At 45.5% G+C, this 18,040-nt stretch overlaps 1 protein-coding gene and 1 long non-coding RNA gene across 3 annotated transcripts in view; one reads left to right on the top strand and one right to left on the bottom strand.

Annotated features, from left to right (window-relative positions):
* Window positions 1-13,599, top strand: part of LOC139597168 (uncharacterized) — a 65,613-nt gene extending 52,014 nt beyond the window's left edge. Inside the window, exons 3-5 of one of the 2 annotated variants that reach the window (XR_011681536.1) lie at window positions 3,615-4,166; window positions 6,832-6,966; window positions 13,465-13,599. This is a non-coding gene — a long non-coding RNA (uncharacterized lncRNA). Of the gene's footprint in view, window positions 1-3,614; window positions 6,967-13,464 lie in introns of both variants that reach the window. The other variant, XR_011681535.1, reaches the window with a different exon arrangement.
* Window positions 921-17,651, bottom strand: LOC139597167 (transmembrane protein 182-like). The gene is made up of 5 exons (XM_071442197.1): window positions 17,496-17,651; window positions 15,341-15,458; window positions 13,308-13,406; window positions 10,640-10,777; window positions 921-3,835 (listed from the first exon to the last, which is right to left on the bottom strand). Exons 1-5 carry the CDS (start codon window positions 17,646-17,648, stop codon window positions 3,606-3,608), a joined length of 738 nt encoding a protein of 245 aa, XP_071298298.1. The 5' UTR covers window positions 17,649-17,651; the 3' UTR covers window positions 921-3,605.
* Between the last annotated feature and the right edge of the window lie 389 nt (window positions 17,652-18,040).

Consider the following 18,040-nt stretch of genomic DNA (forward strand, 5'->3'; position numbering starts at 1 on the left):
CTCTCCTACGTCAGGCTGCCTCCTGAGCACGATCCACAGGGCCTGTGTTTCAACACCCGGGATTCATTAATATTTCCTGCAGAGTGCTCAGTAAGTAGCAAATAAAGCAGGAAGTGTCCCAGATGTTGGAAAGAAAAAATGGAATTATTCATTGCTTACTAACATCAAATGCTAATGTGAGAAAAGCATCCTTGAAGAAATCCTTGACTAAAATTCATCAGAGTGATGTGAAATCACTGTTTTAATTATGCATTTTGAATGTATTTATTAGTCCCGGTTCTGATCTGACTTACAGATGTTTAGCAGTGATAAGGGTCTGCTGCAGCCTTCGGAATTACTCATGATTTATAATGACAAAACTTGGATCAGAATTAGGTCCTTGTCACTACTCTATAATATCCTTTCATCAAACTTCACATTCAACAGATGAAAGCAAACGTGGTTTCTGCAATTTTCAACTCTACCACCGAGCCCATGAGTTCCTTTTTTTAAAATTTCTCCTACAGAAGTAATGACTCTCACAGCAAATTTTGTCTGCTTGAGTTATACTAGCCATGAGAAACTTGAGAGCAAAGGAATTGGAGTCTTTAATCCACCAAAATGATGTATTTGGCCTTGTGCTGGCAGTAAACATGGAATTTTAATGAAAGAGTTAATTGCTTTAATTATGCAACTCTACAATCTCATTCTTCCTTAGTGCTGTGACTATTAGATATATACCTAATATTGAGAGATTTTCCAAACCTGTGGGAAATCCAAGGATTTGATGAGGTTACCCAAAAGCTCAATACCAGACAACAATTGGGTGTGCTCGATACCAGATATTTAAAATAAAACACCCTCTGTTCAAGAATTATTCAAAGCCATGTGGTTTATTTCCAAAGAATGACGGAATTTTAAACTATTGCTTGTTCTAGAGCTGATCCAGAAAGAGCAGGTCTCCAGGGATGCTTTACTCCCTAAGGCATGAATGCATGATTAAGCTAAATGTATTCCATAAATGCCTTGATGACATTAAACTAAATTTTTTAAAGAACAGATGGAGAAAGTTAATAAATATTTCATTCTATAATATAAAACTCACTTCTATATTCACAACTTCAGGGATCCTCAGCTTCACAGATATCAATAAGTCTGATGGATTTCTTGCTGCATTCTCATTCTTCTGCCCTGGTGTCTCTTATGGGATCATCATTTCTGCATGCTTGGATTGTTTTATGGGATCAGTGAAAGGCAAGTGACTGTAAATCTTGACCTCTTCTGCTCCTGGATTGTATACTTTTATTCTTTGTGACCATAAGTGTTCATCTTCACATTGAATAGATAATTAAATGACAAAAATTATTCAAAGGGAATTTATAGTGAGAAATTATACCTTGAAGAACTGATGGGGAACAGGCATAACCCAAGGAGAATCAGGAAAAAAAAAAAGTTTAGAATGGCCAAGTAAAACACTAAAATCTCTGTGTATTTGGGAATGTCATGAAACATCCATTCACTGGGAAAAACCCCATGATTTTTACCTGCACATCCCAATTCTATTCAAACAAAATTTCTATTAAGAGAAAACAGTGTGGATATTGCTAAAGAACTGTAGCCCAAGCCTGTTATTCATATGAAAGAACTAATCTTTACATGGGGGAATTACAATTCCTCACTCTGTGTATGCCATGAATCTTGTAAAAGAATAATTAGAACTTGCTCCGAAAGGAAAGAAACGCCAGACTTGAATAATATTTTAGGAAGAGCATTAACAAACATTTTTACACTGCCAACAATCTTCAGCGCTTCCTAGCAGAGATTTACATTCCATTATTAATTAACTGCACTGAGTCAATAGTGTGACATAAAGCTCAGGAGATGTGAGTTGAGCACAAACTCTGACATCCACGAGAACGGCGCGGTTTGAGAAGTTTGATTTAAAATTTATGCAAATGAGCTCAGCAAACAAGGACCCAACAAACTACTTCAAAGCACCACACTCCAGCCCGAAAAAAACACGACAAGATCAAATCTTTGTCATTTCTCAAGTGTCTTTACAAACTTCTGCCTATTCAGGACAAATTATTTCACCCCCAGTACCTGGATAGTTTGGTGGAGAATTAGGAGGTGAATGCTCTTCACAGGGTCACTGCCACATCAGCCTGGATGACTGCAAGAATTTAAATGTATTTAAGTGTTATATCATTTGTCATTTTAGATCTGACTCTTGTGAGATGTCCATAGAATACAAAAAGGTCCCAGCTGAGCTGCCTGATAGGCTGACGAAAACAAAGCCAAAAAAATAGCAGTACCATTGTCCCCACTCCTGTTCCTCCAGCTCCCACCATCATTCCATTTTTGGGTTGAGAAACTTCCCTAAGCTGTGTCCAGGGAAAATATTAAATTCAGAGTAATGACAAAAATTATTCAAAATAAATTTATAGTGAGAAATTGCCACGTGAAGGACTGATGTGGCACTGGCACAGACCAAGGTGATATCACATTATCATGCTATTGTCCCCCCTCCCTATCCTTCAATTGGGATCAACTTTCAGTTTTTGGGTTGGGAATCCCCACAAAACTGCATCCAGGGAAAATATTAAATGCAGAGTAAAGCATTGCTGTAAAGAAATACTAATTAATTCATGCTATGTTTCAAGGCACAAAAATTGGTTTATTCCCTTATTGAAAGTTAGGTTAGGTCCAGGTACATTTGTATCTTCAGAATCAGGGCTTTTAAGGAAGAAAAAAGTTTCTCATGTTTCCCGACATCCCATTAAAATGGTTGTCCTTTGACGTCAATTAAAGCTGGCCAAGGAAAAAAAATCATCCTTAATTGCTTTTTAGAAATAGACATTATTGCTTGCACCATCACAGCCAGATTCGATTTCCTTTTACAAGAAACCAGGATGCTGGGAATGCTGTAAAACTCCAGCTCTGCTGAATATGGATGTGGAGCTCTGCTGACAGAGAGCTGCTTTCCCTTGAGCTGTGGAAAAAACTGGTGCAAACCCCACCAACGTGCTGAAATATCTCCAAAGTGGAAAAAGGCTGGAGCTGGATGTTCAGCTGGGTTGGTTTGAGATGGGCAGTGGTCGGAGCCAGGCTGGGAGAGCTGGGGGTGTTCAGCTGGAGAAGAGAAAGCTCCAGGGAAACCTTCCAGGGCCTAAAGGGGCTCCAGGAGAGCTGGAGAGGGACCTGGGACAAGGGATGAAGGGACAGGACTCAGGGAATGGCTTCCCACTGCCAGAGGGCAGGGATGGATGGGACTGTGGGAAGGAATTCCTGGCTGTGAGGGTACTGAGACCCCGGCAGAGACCCAGAGAAGCTGTGGCTGCCCCAACCCTGGAAATGTCCAAGGCCAGGCTGGTGGGGCTTGGAGCAACGTGGGATAGAGGAAGGTCTCCCTGTCCATGGCAGGGGGTGGAACAGGGTGGGTTTTAAGGTCCTTTCCAACCCAAACCTTCCTGGGATTCTCTGGATGCTCAGTTCTCCATCCCTGCCTCCCCATGAGAGTGAGTGTAACAATTGGAGCTACAAAAAACGATCAAGCCCTCAAAACTTGGGTGTGTTTCTTTACAAGGAGCATCACCAATTTTCTCAAAGCCGTTTCCACACTTGTCTTACTGCAGGGAATCCATAATGTCTCTGCCCACCAGGAAGAAGAGGAGTCCAGAGAGGAGCACCAGGGGCACCCCGGCGGCAGCGAACATGAAGGACCACCCGTAGTAGACGTGCACAGGGACATCATCCAGGCACCTCTCACTCCTCTCCAGGAGGATGTACCTCTGGAAGTCAGCTGCAAACTCCTTCCACATCACAAAGAGAAACACGAGCAGGAGAAACAAACCTCCTGGGAAGAGAGAAAAAAACTGAGTTTTCGTCTGTGCAGGGAATACAGGAATAAAGGCGAGAAAAGATCGCTGCAGCTTCTCATCCGTGCTCGGCATCAAAGCTTTGTGTGGCAGAGTTGTTGCTCCTGACGTTGCTCTGCAGGTTCCTGTGGAAGCTGAGGCCACTGGCCATGGAGAGCCCCACACCACAGTGACCCGTTCCTGCCTCTGACACCTCCTGCTTTGACCAGCAGCACTTCTGAAGGCTTTGCTTTGGCAGGATAAGGCCACGGAGAAACCACTGGAGCAGGGCTGATGTTCCCAGCAGGGAGCTGCCTTCCTCTCTCCAAGGTGGGATGTTTCACCTTTTTCACTTTTAATTTCTCAGAGATTAATGAGGAGACACCAAAACTTACTTCTTCCTTTTTTTGTATCTACCTTTGCAAGCAGTGTCATAGCCAATCCCCACCAGGAACACAAAGATGCCGTGATAAATCCTGGTGCTGGTGGAAAAATTCTGGCACTGACACCCCCAGAGCCAGCAGAGCCTGCAGGGCCAGCACATTATGGGGTGGGAAAGGCCCACAGCCATGAGATATTAATCTTAGGTGGGCTACTAAATACCAGAATAATAAGGAGAATTATTATAGCAGCTTACGCCACGAAGCTGGAAGCAGATGACAAAAATTAGAGGGGCCCAAATCTCATTTACTGTGTATCTTTAAAAAATATATATTTCTGTGGTGCATTTTAAACTCAACATCTATTAAAGCTAAATAGTGATGGTGTGTTGACAGGTCTGAATGCAGTTCAGAAATATCTGATCTTGCTACTTCACAGGTAGAAGCTGCTATTTTTAAATGGTGCTGTATAACATATAGATATACACACACATACATATGAAAGAAATACATCACAGCTTATATTATTTTTATGGTTGAAGTGAACTGCTCGAAATTAATTTAGTTGACAAGTTACCACACAGTTCTGTGGATGTGTTGTGGCTTCTGCAAGATTTAATTTCTCCCCTTGCCATTTTTAAATCAAAGGTAGTTGTGGTGTATTTAATTATTCCTCCTGGCAGTTTATGCACTCCAAAATCCAGCTCTTGTGCTAAGGAAAGGAAAGGGGTAAAGATTGATGTTGATTTATCTGCTTAGGGAGGTTACTGAATCTTCAGTCAGAGAAAACATGTCCGTGTTTTACTGTGATTCTGTTTATAATGGTTATGAAAACATCTCAGAGACAAAAATAAGACTCACATGAAGGTAAGAGGCTTCAAAGTCCTCACTAGGAGGGAGATAGAAGTTGTAGTTCCCCACTCTAAGCTGTCACATTTACTAAACTGCCTCCCAAGCCCTAAAAGGATGCAATCTTACCAATCAAAAATTGGTGCAGCCATACAAATATTCTTTACATCACCCCACACTGAAATTCCAGCCATTCTCCCTGATGTGGAAGAGTCCTTGTTTTTCCTGGAGAGGCAGGCAAGGAGTTAAACAGCAGCTGCTGGAACATTTGCATGTTCATTGAGGTTTTGATACCACTTGAAATTAAGTGCACAAATAAATATTTTACACTTACCATGATAGTTGTATGCTTAAAATACCAATTATTCTACTATAAGAAAGCGATGGTGTGTTCAAATAGTCGCATGTCCTTTACAAAATACAATGTATTGATAAGAAGGCAATTAAGTCTTTATTACTGATGTAATTTAAAATTAAATTAATTAGATAGCAACTGAACCTTGAAAAGTGCTCCTTTAAAGATCAATTTCTATTTCATTAACTTATAATACCTACCGTAAGAGACGCAAATGAAAGCGCAGCCCCGGTGGGACAGAGAACGTGGGTATGGAAATATACTTTGGAATTTTGCTTTAAATAACCAGGAATTCCGTGTTGATTTCTCCCAGGACAATTTATATGGCCTAAGTCTCGTTTTTTGAAGTAATCAGATCAAAACCTTCCAGTTCGTACTGAGGAGGGTGTGGGAAGTCCCATGTGTGGGTGGTGCCATCCCCAACCTCTTCGGGAGATAAGGAATGGGAATTGGTCCCTCCTCTGGCCTCAGGAGAAGCTCCAGGTCTTGGCATGGAAGGATTTATTATTAAACAGGTACTGGAGGTGATGGCATGGCCATGGCATCTAAATTAAGAATGTTTTCACACTCTGGGCAAATGACAAGAATATGTAAAGCAAGCAGCCTTCTTCCCTGGAATAATTACAGCTGAGTGATGAAGAATCCCTGGGATTTACACGATGTCCTCAGTGGGAAGAAAAAATCAGAAGGGCAGGTGCAGCCAAAGGATGTGGGAGCTCAGGAAGGACAGCTCACCAAAATCTGTTCAGCCAGAAATGCTTGTTTGGAGCAATCACAAGTGTACCTGAATCTGCCTAAAATTTGTCACACTTACATCGATCAGCAGCCTCTTCATCATGAGAAAATCAGAATGTTTCACTCTTATATTACCAAAGGGTTTGGCATTTTTGTTTTAAAATGCTGTTGTATTTAGGATTTTTCATCCGTTGAACGGGTTTCACTTTACTCCTTCCTTTCTGGGGCTTTTGTTGGACTTTGTTATCTTTGTTGGCTTTTGTTATCTTTGTTTCCTGACAGCTTTAGATGTAGAGGCACAGATTCCTTCCTGCTTTGGGCAGCAAGATGCAAAACTGAAAAAATGTAATTTTCTGTCTGAAACATGGCACTGGCATTGGCACCCACACCCGAGACACAGGGTGTGTATTGGGTTTGGGCAAGTGAAGATCTCATCAAACCTCATCCCCATGCTCCTCTCAGCACTCCTGTGCTTTCTCCACCAGAAAATTACCCGAGTGATTCCTCTCCTTGCCTCCTTCTCCTTCTTTGCCTCTGTTCATTAGGATGGTACTGGGAAAAATTAACTGCGAAACTCCATCTCCAGACTGATGAGGTCAATGGCATCTTCTGGGGAGGGGCTAATTGCCAGAAAATTGCAGTGGGGCATTAAATCTGTCTCCTTTGTGCGCTGCAGATCTGGGAGCCTGGAGCTCCATCCCCCTCTCCCAACGGAGCTGCGTCTTCTGTGTGGGCAAATTGAAGTGGAGCTTTTCCTTTCTCTCACTTTATTTCCTTGTGACACCTTTATAGCTGCTAATTGTGGGGACAGGTGAGTGAACTCAATCTTTAACTCTTATTCTGGGGAAGCTACTGAATTTTTGTGTAATCTGCTAATTAGGAGAATAATGAACTTTGACTCATTCTCTCTCCCGCTCGTTGCCTCTTAAGGATGTTAATAACAGCGAAATGGAGGGGTGACCTTCAGCTGCCCTTCCATAACTGTCAGCCTTCCCTGCACGTGGGGAGCCTGAGACTGCCAGAGTGGAGCTTCTCCATTTGGGAAGCAGAATCTGAGAAAAAAAATCCAGCACTTTATCTCACAGGAGCGGGAAATGTGCCCCTTTTTCCATGCTGTTGGGTCATGATGAAGAACAGGTTGGCCCCACCATGGGCAGGGATGTGTCCCATCATCCCAGGTTGCTCCAAGCCCCATCCAACCTGGCCTGGAACATTTGCAGGGATGGGGCCTTCACAGCCTCTTTGGGCAACCTGTGCCAGTGCTGCACTTCAAGTTTGGTCTCTAAAATGCTCTAAGTAAACCGAGGAGCACAAGGTAGGGAAAAATGAAGGACCAAAATGAAGGAAAGTTGTATCAGCCACTCAAAAAGCTTCCAGAAGCTGCAGCACAGAGCTCACCCAGCCCTCTTGGTGACATTGTAGTGACAATTAACCAGCCTTTGACTACTCAAACAAAGGGACAATCAGGCACCAGGCAGGATCTGCCACCCCTTGGAAGCACTGAAGCTCATTCCAAGATAGCAAATGCTGGGAGGAAAGCAGCACACTGGCTCTTGCCTCATGTATTCCAGGTGCTTTTGGGAGAAGGCTGGCAGGGAAAACTGGTCAGGTGGGGCTGTGGACGTGCAAAGGTAGCACCAGCAAATGTCAGATCAGCTTTGGCTCTTTCCAGAGTCACCCAGTGGAGGAAATCCAGAGAAATGGCTCCACTGCTTTGGAAGGGCCCTCAGAAACACCTCCCAGAGCAGTCCATTGGTTATTGGAGCTGGCACAGTCAGATTTGCCCTCTGGAATGTACAGTAAATAAAAGGCATCCCAGGGGGAAATCCAAAGGGATCCAGTTGAGCCATAACAATCCTCACCCTTTGGCGCTGGACTCCCCCAGCAACAGATGGACACGCCACCCTCCTCAGGCTGGTCATCCATAAATCTCTGGGAATGCATTTGCACCAGTGGTGTCTTTAGAGCCTTTTGGTGAAAAAAGTGACATCATTTTGCAAGGAATAACCATGACTTCTCCCAAAAGCAGGGAGGTGGTGGGCAGAACAAAGCTGCTGGTGAAGGGTTCCCTGCGAGGTTGCCGGGACATCCCGCAGTCCTGGTGCTCCATCGCCCATTCCTGCTGCCAGACCACATTCCCACTCTGCAGATTGCCAGCTTTTTCACACTTCCTCAAGGAGAGATCCTTTCTGCAGGGGAGGTTAATTAACACTGACCCGCAGGCCATGATTAGAAGACAAGAGGAGCTTTCTCCTGCATCATCCCTGCACATCCCGCTTCCCAAAGGAAAGGGATGGCTGAGGACTCGAGCCTCTGTTAAATCCATTGTTCCTACTGCTTAGTGCAATTATGCTAAATATTTTTAGAAGGGATAACAAGAAAATAACCATGGAGCGATGCAACCCAAATCCATCCAGAAGCCAGGGCCAAGCAGGATCCAGAGGTCTGAGATCAGGATAAGCCCCCCAAATAAAAGGATCAGTTGAAACACTAAGAAAACTTTGCTGAAAAACACATTGAATCCTTCTGCTATCATTTGAGTGGAAAATATAGCAGGAAGTGTCTTCCAGCTGAACTTGTTCCCCCAAACGACTGTTAATAACAATGATTGCTGTTCAGATTGAAGCTGCATTAATACAAACTTCAATTTTAACAGCAGCATCTTTGTCTAATGCCAAGAGGTTTATGTGATGCATAATCAGCTCTTCCAAAAAGTGTCACATTCAAAGCCCCAGCCTTTTAATCAAGGAGTAGTCAAATAAAGTGGAAAAGCAAGGAAGAAAAGGGGAAAGAAAAAAAAAAAAGGAAGACAGTTGAGTATTACTCAGCATCCTTTTCTGTGATATGTCTGCCCAATGTGCAGGCTGGACACCCTCCTCAGGGACATCTGCTGCTCCTGGGAGCCTGGACTGCAGATGGGAAGGGAAAGCTTCCTGCCCTGGTACAGCCCTTGGATTACAATCCATTATGGGATCACAACAAACTCATGGAAAACTACAGGCTTGGGAATTTGTTTGTGGAAAAGGCCCTGGGGGTGCTGGTGACAGCAGCAGGACACGAGCCCAGGGTGCCCAGGTGGGCAGGAGGCCAGTGGCACCTGGCTTGGGTCAGGAATGGTGTCCAGGGGATCAGGGCAGGGCTGTCCCCTGTGCTGGCACTGCTGGGGCACCTCCAGTGCTGGGGGCAGCTCGGGGACCCTCATGACCAGGGGGACACTGAGGGGCTGGAGTGAGTCCAGGGCAGGGAATGGAGCTGGGAAGGGAATGGAGCCCCAGGAGGGGCTGGGGGAGCTGGGCAGGGGCTGAGCCTGGAGCAAAGGAGGCTCAGGGGGGACCTTGGGCTCTGCACAGCTCCTGACAGGAGGGGACAGCCCCAGGTCAGGCTCTGCTCCCAGGGAACGGGAACAGGAGCAGAAGGAACAGCCATGAGCTGGACCAGGGGAGAATCAGGTTGGAGATAAGCAGGAATTTCTCTGTGGAAAGCATTGTCCACCTCTGCCACAGGTTGCCCAGGGTAGGGGTAGAATGACCATCCTTGGAGAAATTTAAAAGTTGTGTAGATGTGACAGCTGGGGGCATGGGTCAATGTGAGAACCTTTCTTGTTATATATTTTCACTAATGTTTATTATGGGGCAGCAGGAGCTGGTGAAGGATCTGCAATTAAGCAGTGGTTTTTCAGAGAAAGACCTGATTTCATTACAAAGTTCTTCACTTGGCTCAGCTCAACTGAGCTCCAGCCTGTGGCTGCTTGAGTCATAAAAGAGCTTTTTTCTGAGTTTGAGTCACTGGTATAAATCAAGTATTTCGAATATTGAAGCCAGTTATAACTCTCAAATACAGAAAAGGAAAAAGCCCAAGTGATAATTCAGTAGAATCATTGGTAACAGCAGTGGGAAAAATGAATAAATGCCTATTTTTAATTCATTTTCCTGCAGTGCCATCGTTTCATCTTTTCAGGTCTCCTTAAGCCAGCCCTCCCATTTTGGATCATGGGGTTTGCCTTTCATCCCTCTGTGGGTTTCCAGCTCTATCAAAGCTAACAGCAGAGGAGCAGCCCAAAAGCAAAGCCTGACTTTGGGGAACTGAGCAGGGCTGATGCTGCCCAGAATTAACACACCTGCAGGCTTTACTGAAATAAAAGGGTTGCATACAGGAGTAGTAAAAACCAAGTGATTTTCAAAAACCTCAGCCCTGCTAGGACTAAGGCCTATCTTGCTAAAGCCTGGCTGAACACAGGATCATGAAATCACAGAATGGTTTGGGTTGGAAGGGGACCATAAAGGAGGCCATAAGGGCCATAAAGGACACAGACAGGAACATCTCCCACTGGACCAGGTTGCTCAGAGCTCCCAGGGGTTTAATCCCAGCGGGGAAGAGGGAAATAATAATTTGCTGCTCCCATCAGAGCCCCCTCTCCCACGGCAGCACTCCATCCCCACCTGCCCCCATTCCAAAGCCACCCTGCCCCTGCCCTGTCCCCTCACCTGAGAGCAGCAGGAATCCTCCCCCAACTTTGTAGGAGTGGGGGCTGGAGAAGGGGACCCCACAGACCAGCAGGAGCCCCCCCACGAGCCCAGCAGCCACGGCCAGCAGGATGAACGCCGTCCAAAATCCTCTGTACACTGCAACGGGAGCAAAGTCGGTCAGAAAGGAGAGGGAAAGAGGGAAATTTCAACCTCAGAATGCTTTTTCTTAATGATGCCATGTTTAACTCCTGCTTTAGCAACAGTAAAAACAACAAGCTGCGACGCTGCTGTGTCAGGCCGAGCTGAGGCTCCAGCTTTGCCAGGGCACCTGGAACAGCCACGGGTTCAGGGGGAATGTCATGGCCCACAGAATGGGACTGGAAAGAGGCCAAAGGGTTGGGAAGGTTTGCCAGGGAAGCACACAAATAAAAAGGGTGGGAGGAAAGGACACCGCTCTTAGCTGTGCTGGGGAACGTTGGAAAAGCTTGGCAGGAAAGGAAAGAAAATAGCAAAATTTGGAGAGGTGGATTCAGACCACAGCTTTGTTCCACTTTAATTAACACTTCAGGAAGGTGCCAGGCTCCTGGTTTAAAATAAAAGCAGTGTTTGCTAGCAGGACTGCAGGGAAAACAGGAGCTCATGAGTTCCCCCATTAATGGCCTTGTTAGACTCTGGGAAAGAGAAGGAGCAGGAGAGCAGCTGCCTGTCCATCCCAGGAATTTGGGGGTTTGGCTATGACTTCATACAACACCCCAGGCAGAGCTGAGCAAGCTTCGTCCATCGCATCCCACCAGATGGAACAGGATGGGATGTAGCCGTAGCCCACGCATCCAAGTCTCCCAGTAGCCAAGTGTCTTGCAGACACTGCCATAAACCTTATCCAAAGGGAGTGGTCCTCCAGCAAAGACCCCCTGATAGCCTGCTCCCCATCCCCTGATCTATCTGATGCCTTGGACCGCCCCATCTCGCCCTGCCAGTTGTTTTCCAGAAGCTCCAGCTCGATTTAAGCCAAGCACGGGCAAGTGGGTAGTGCTGAAACGATTCACACTTGAAAGAAAAATGATACAGAGAAGATGCGTTTTCCTCATTTGAAACCATTTTGTCAGGAGAGCCACTTAGGGAGAGATAAGTATCTTGAACTCTCCAAAACCACAGAATTCATTTTCATGTTTAACCTCCCGTCACCCGTTTCTCTCAGGGAGCCTAAGAGGATGCAGATAAGGCAGAATTATCTCTGGAGCAGGTAATAGCTGCAGGACCCCTCTCCTTGGGCAGCCTCCTGCTTTGTCAGCCTTGGCAAATGAGCTAGGGCTGGTTAGAAAGAAAAGGTGTCAGCGGCAAGGTGTTATCCCAGAGAATTGCAGAGGATCGGGGCAGGGAGGAGCCCGGGGCTCCATCCCCCTGCGCCACCCCCGAGGTGATGGGGACAGGCAGAGCCCGCAGTGCCCCGGGTGCAGCTCCCATCTCCAAGAACCGCTGGGGTGGGAAAAGAGCCCTGAGAATCCCGAGATGGTCCCGGGACTGTCCCAGGGGACACATCTGGGAGGGTTCCACGGCCGGGGCTGACAGGCAGGGACAGATGCCTCCAGCGCCCTTTATTAGGATGGAAAAAGCAGTGTGCGTGTGTGCGTGTGTGTGTGTGTGTTTATCAGCAGGATCATTCAGAACCGGGACGCTGTGCCCGTCTCTCCCCAGCAGAAACAATCCCACTGCTCATCCCGCCTGTTTGCTGCACATCCTGCACCAGCTCCTCCTCCTCCTCCCTCCGCAGCTCCTCGGATCCATTCCACACCAGGGAGCATTCCCCGGGGCAGGAATTCTGCACAGCCAAAGAAATGAGCTGCCCTTCCTCACATGCTCCTACTGACAATATTTTTTTTTAATTAATTTCTCATAGAGAAAAAAAAATAAAATAAAATAAAACTAAAAAAAGGTACTACTAAAGGCTAAGGAAAAGGTCAAGATGTTTGTTTGTGCAGAATGTCTGCCCTGCATCCCCGGAGGCAAGGCAGACTGATGCACACTATTTAAAGAAATCAATTCATTTCAAAAAAGATCATTGAATTAATTCTAACTGCTGCCACCAATTTAGTAAATTAAAATTCCTAACAGCAACTGATTCATTAAAGAACTTGGAAAATATAGAGAAACATAAATAAAAAGGGACCCGGTTGAAAGGAAGCTGTCCAACTGTGTAGTGTTCATTGCTTTAAAAATAAGCCAGTCACTTACGTGGATTTTCTAACAATTTGGTCTTTAACCAATTTTCCAGTGCTTGTTTATTTTGTCTTGCAACAAATCAACACCTGAGTTATCCCAGAAAACCAGATTCATGGATGGAGTCAGCACTCAGGCTGGGTTTGGGTGGTCTGGCTCCAGTTCTTCCCAATGAGAGAGGAGATGGGAGGGAATGGATTTATCCTCCTGCCCTGCTCACCTGGAGGAGCTGAGACCCCTGGGAGGGAGCTCAGCCCATCCCAGCACTGCAGGCTGGAGGAGATAACGTGGGAGAACCTCTCAAGGTGGGCTTGGGCAGCCAAGCCAGCAGGACTGGTAGTGAAGGAGCTTTCCAGAGGTCTTGGCCGTGTGAATTTACAACAGGAAAACCACAGCACTGACACATATCCCAAATCTCTGCCTGATGCCTTGGAAAAGGAGCTGCTGGGGGAGAAGGAAAGAAACTCACCTGCAGTTGTGTCATAGGAGGGATGGGGGAAAGGTCCCACAGCAATGGGCATGGGGAAGAGGTAGCCATGCATGCAGAATTTGGGGTGTGCTTGGCTGGCTGGAAAATATAAAGATAAAGAAGAATTAAATCCCAGTTTTGCTTTTATTTCCTGCAGAATCAGTTACAGTACTGAGATGGTGATGTGCTGTCGTGCAAAACCTGCAAAACCCTCAGTGAAATCAGAAGGCTGGGGAGGAAAAAAAAGATAATAAATCTTGGTTAGAGAGAAAAATAAAAATAGAAATAATAATTATGAAAGAGGGGAGGTATCAGAGGATCTGAGACTGCTTCTTGTACATCTTCTCATCTTCATAACCTGAGTCTGAGGGGAACAAAAATCATGAAAGATGGAACAACTGAAGTCAGTGTCAATATTCTTGTTTCTGTTTTCCTCCAGAGAATGTGCCTGACCACCTGGAAGGGTCAAAATGTTTGGGTGCCAGAACAAGGCACTTCCAAGACCTCCAGCTGGTGAGAAGGAAAAGCACAATTAGAATGGAAGTGCCCCATCAATATTAATACCACTGAGGCTTATCATGATTAACAGTAATAGAATGAATGTTAAATGAATTAATTAATGGTTGGCCACTTATTTAAATATGTTCCCCAGCTCAAAGGAGCACTTTATAATAGGTGGACATTAGTTCATGCTAAATTGACTATGGAATACCTATTGAATTAATTATTACATCCACAAGACCAGCAAATTAATTTGCCATGATCAATCCTATTATAATAAATACCTACAGAAGTAGCAAAAAATTTGCCAGTTATCAGAGTGACTCATTTTACTTCAGGTAAAATTATATTATGTATTTCCATATAATGTAATTCAGTAGCAAACTCCCTGTCTCAAGCCTGTCCTTTTTTATCACGAATTTCCTGTGTGAAAAACCTCCCATTGTTGAGTGGTAGCGGGAAGTATTCCTGCAAGATTTTACAGGAAACAGGTCAGGGGCTGGGGGACAGCGAAGTCATTTGAAATGTTAATCACTGCAGAGTAAATTTAGTGTGGGAACCTGCACTATTTGCAGGGAAGTGCCCTCTGAGGTGATTGTGCTGCTCCACAACCTCAGGAGCATCTTCCATAGAGGCCTCGGTGGGCGCAGGGCCAAGATTTTTGTGGTGTTTGAAGCCTTTGCAGAATTCATTTAAAATCTAGGGGGGTTTGTCACAAATCCTACTGTAGAGTTGTGGCTCCCCACAGGGCTGGTGCCAGGTGTGTCCTGGTGTGGTCTCACTCCTTTCCTGTTCCTGATGGGAGCACCTGGTTCACTGGGCCAACCCTTCACTGCACGAGGGCCACCAGGGTGGCACCAACCAGGGTCACAGAACTGGTTTTGTCCCTTCCTTCAATTTGTTTTTGAGGAGTTAATGTGTTTTCCAAAAAATAAAGGATTTTGCATCCCTCTCTGTTTATTCTCAAGTGTAATTTCAACGCTCTTAAAAAGTAAAAAAGGTGAGAACTTAAAATAAAATGGCTTTCCACGGTGCACCACTGATCCTGGCACCCAGGGACACCATGAACGTGCAGTTCCAGCCTTCCCAGTGCTGAAACCAGTGGGAGCTGGGAATGTTGAGCACCTGGAAGGCAGAAAACAGGGACAGAAGAGCAATGCTGGGAAGGGCATCACATTTACAGAACTTTGCTGAGCACAAACATCAAGCGGTATTGGGAGGGAGGAGGAGAAAGGATCAGCATCTCCTTGCTGGTGGAAGCCACCACTTCACATAAGCTTGGAGGTGATCAATTAAATGGCCTCGAGAGGTTGCAACATTTCAGTGAACAACCCTCTGAGGGCAAAACCCAAGTCAAAAAATGAGCATAGAAAGGGCACAAAAAGAGTGAGCCAGTTTTGCTTTTGACAGAAGATGAGAATGACAAAAATGAAATAAAATCTGTCTCCTCATCCCCGGGAGCACTTCCTGTGTTTGTTTCCCATTAAGCTGTGATGGAATGCTGTGGATAGGGAGCGTGGCATTGTACTCACTGTACCAGAAGGTCCAGATGCTCTCAGGGTGGCCCTCACCAAAGAACCAGCACCGCCAGAAGAAACCCTCGTGGTGGAAAGTGAGGATCTCATTCCCGACTTCTGTTGGAGTTTCAGCCTGGGGAGGAATGAAAGTCCAGGCTGAAACAGGGAACGTCATGGTACAAAGAGCAGATGCTTTGCTTAGACAGACATTGATTTCATTTTTTATGGGGTTTTCATTTGTTTTTTTGAGTCAGTTTACAACAAATTGTCCTGCAGACCTGCACAAACCATTTGCCTCCTTTCCTCCTGTTGTTAAACCTCTGCTGGCCAGAGCTGGATGGGAATTTAAGGGATCTGAGCCTTCTGGGTGTGTTCTACTCCTCAAACACCTTCCTCCAACCCCCAGACCAGACCTACGAGCACAAGATTTTGGTCTTTCTTGAAGGGACAATATTGCAAAGTCAGCCATGGAAGATTTACCAAAGAACTTATTAAAATTATCCCCAAAACCAGCTTTAGGCCCTGGAAGGGGCTCTGGGGTCTCCCCAGAGATCTTCTGCTTCCCTCTCCTAGATGTTTTATGTATCACATTATAGCAGCTTCCAGAGCTCTGACCTGATTCTCCTTTTACTTTCAGGATAAAACCCTGACTATGACAAGGGGAACATTCAGCCCTGAAACCTCCTCAGCTGGTGGCTCTGACTTGGTGCATCCATATTTCACTGAGCTTGCCAGATACTCAGCCCATCCTTATCTGTAAGGGACAGGATTTGACAGTTTAAGAAAGGGCAGAGAAGGTAAAAACAGAGCCTGTTATCCACAACCAGTAACAGAAATAATAGAAACGGTGTCTGAAATAGAAATAAAATAGCTCAGAGGGAAGAGTAAGAGCAGTTCCCATTTGTGCCTGGTGCTTTTGAAGTCACTGCCTCAGCGTCAGGCTCCCAGCACTTGGCCAAGAGCATCTCTGAAATGTTTGAGATGCTTATTTGTGTCGTGCAGTGCATCACCTCTGCTCTCTCCACTTTTAAAAACAACTAAAATGTGAAACAACTAACACTGTCACTTCCCAACTACACAAAATACAAGTAGCACTTCTCTGTCTCTGCCATCCCCAGGCTTTACTGAGCTGCTTGAAACTAAAGACTCTGTTTTCCGTTTCACTTCTCCAGGCATTTTTCCATCACAATTTTTTTTTTTTTTTTTTTTTTTTAGTTAGGAAAGTCATTTGGAACCATGACTCAAGCAAACAGTGCCCTACATTTGATTATGAGATACTGAAATGAAAGAAAAACTATTTCTTGCTGGCATCATGATGCCTACCCAGGGTGACTCACTGCACCAGGAAAAAAATCAAACCTAATTGGATTGAACTTTGAAGTAACAAAAAGTCTGCACACAACGAGGATCTTCCTGTCATTCTGTAATGGAAACCACACATTGATTGGCACAAAAACATTTCGGGGGAGTGGGTGGCTCGAGGAACTGATCTGGTTGTTATTTCATTGAAGAGTTAGACAACAGCAAGTGCAGCAAGAATCCAACTTGAGGGATCTATAAACGAGTGACACCAGCCCTTAGCACTAAAATATCAAGCTGTCCATTGAAAATTACATTTCCTGCTAACTAAAATCCTATATAAACCTTACTCTGAGGATATCCAGGCCACTGGTCGGATGGGCAGGAGCCCGTCTGCTCTGCTCTGTGTCTGATGTTCACTTTAGTTTGGTGTCTGTGCTGCAGCTGTACCACTTCAGATGGAAGTGACTGCCAAGGCCCACCCTTTTAAACATGAACTAGTTTTAAATGAAAAAACTACAGAGGGAGAAATCTTTTAATGGCAAATATCAGGAGATATCTTTTGTCTTTAGAGGGAAATGCTGTCAACAGCTAAAGCTCTTACATTTTTGCCTTTCATTCTCTAATGTTCATATCTGCCAGATTACAAAGATCTCTTAATGCTTCCTAGACACAATTTACTCCAGTCAAAACCTTCAATATTATGGAAAAGCCGTGTTGGATTTTAAAGAATTTAAAGTTTTACCTCAGGCTGACGTTTTACATTAACAGGTCACTTTCATCGAGCATAAACATTATCAGAGATTTCAAAATTTTAAGATCTGCAATGATTTAGGCAAGTTCTTTCAAAGCACAAGATTTCAGAGCTCACCCCCCCGGTGCTCAGAGTGCTGTTCCCATGCTCGAAGACCCCGCAGGTGTCGGTGGCCAGGAGCCAATAATCCGTGCCAAAGGCGATGAGGAAGAGCAGCACCCCGGTGCCCCCGAGGATCCCGGCTGCCAGGGCAGCTGCTCCAGCCTTCATGGGGCAGCAGGGGGGAAACCAGCCCAAGGGGGACTCAGGAAAGGAGGAAAAGCCCCGAGTTTCCCGGGTCTCTGGGAGAGCAGGGCCAGAGCAATGCTATTTTTGGGCGTGGGTAATGATCTCCTGGCTGGTGTGAGTTTCAGTGGGTGGTGGGGCAGGACTAATAAAAGCAGATGACCTGGTGTAAGCGAGCAGCTGTGGCATTAAGGATCATGACCAGCAGCCACAGAGCCATCCAAGGGGACACATGGCTGCTGCTGCTGCTGCTGGCAGAGGAGCAGAGCCAGGAGCCCTCAGGACACAGCTCTGGGTCACGAGTGCAGAATTCCTGGGACACCGGGGAGTTACTCCCACCCCTCCCTGCACACACGAGCAGAGGTGGACTCAAAGGT

This window comes from Agelaius tricolor, unplaced genomic scaffold (assembly GCF_023055355.1).
Source record: "Agelaius tricolor isolate 1412-34295 unplaced genomic scaffold, bAgeTri1.0.p SCAF_17, whole genome shotgun sequence".
NCBI lineage: Eukaryota > Metazoa > Chordata > Aves > Passeriformes > Icteridae > Agelaius > Agelaius tricolor.

Excerpts from the sequence above, each read along its gene's own strand:
- LOC139597167 (XM_071442197.1), bottom strand. The coding sequence starts at position 17,648 with ATGAAGGCTGGAGCAGCTGCCCTGGCAGCCGGGATCCTCGGGGGCACC. Across the intron at positions 13,407-15,340 it reads CATCTGGACCTTCTGGTACA|CCAGCCAAGCACACCCCAAA; the intron begins GTGAGTACAATG and ends TATATTTTCCAG. Across the intron at positions 10,778-13,307 it reads CTCCTATGACACAACTGCAG|TGTACAGAGGATTTTGGACG; the intron begins GTGAGTTTCTTT and ends CTCCCGTTGCAG.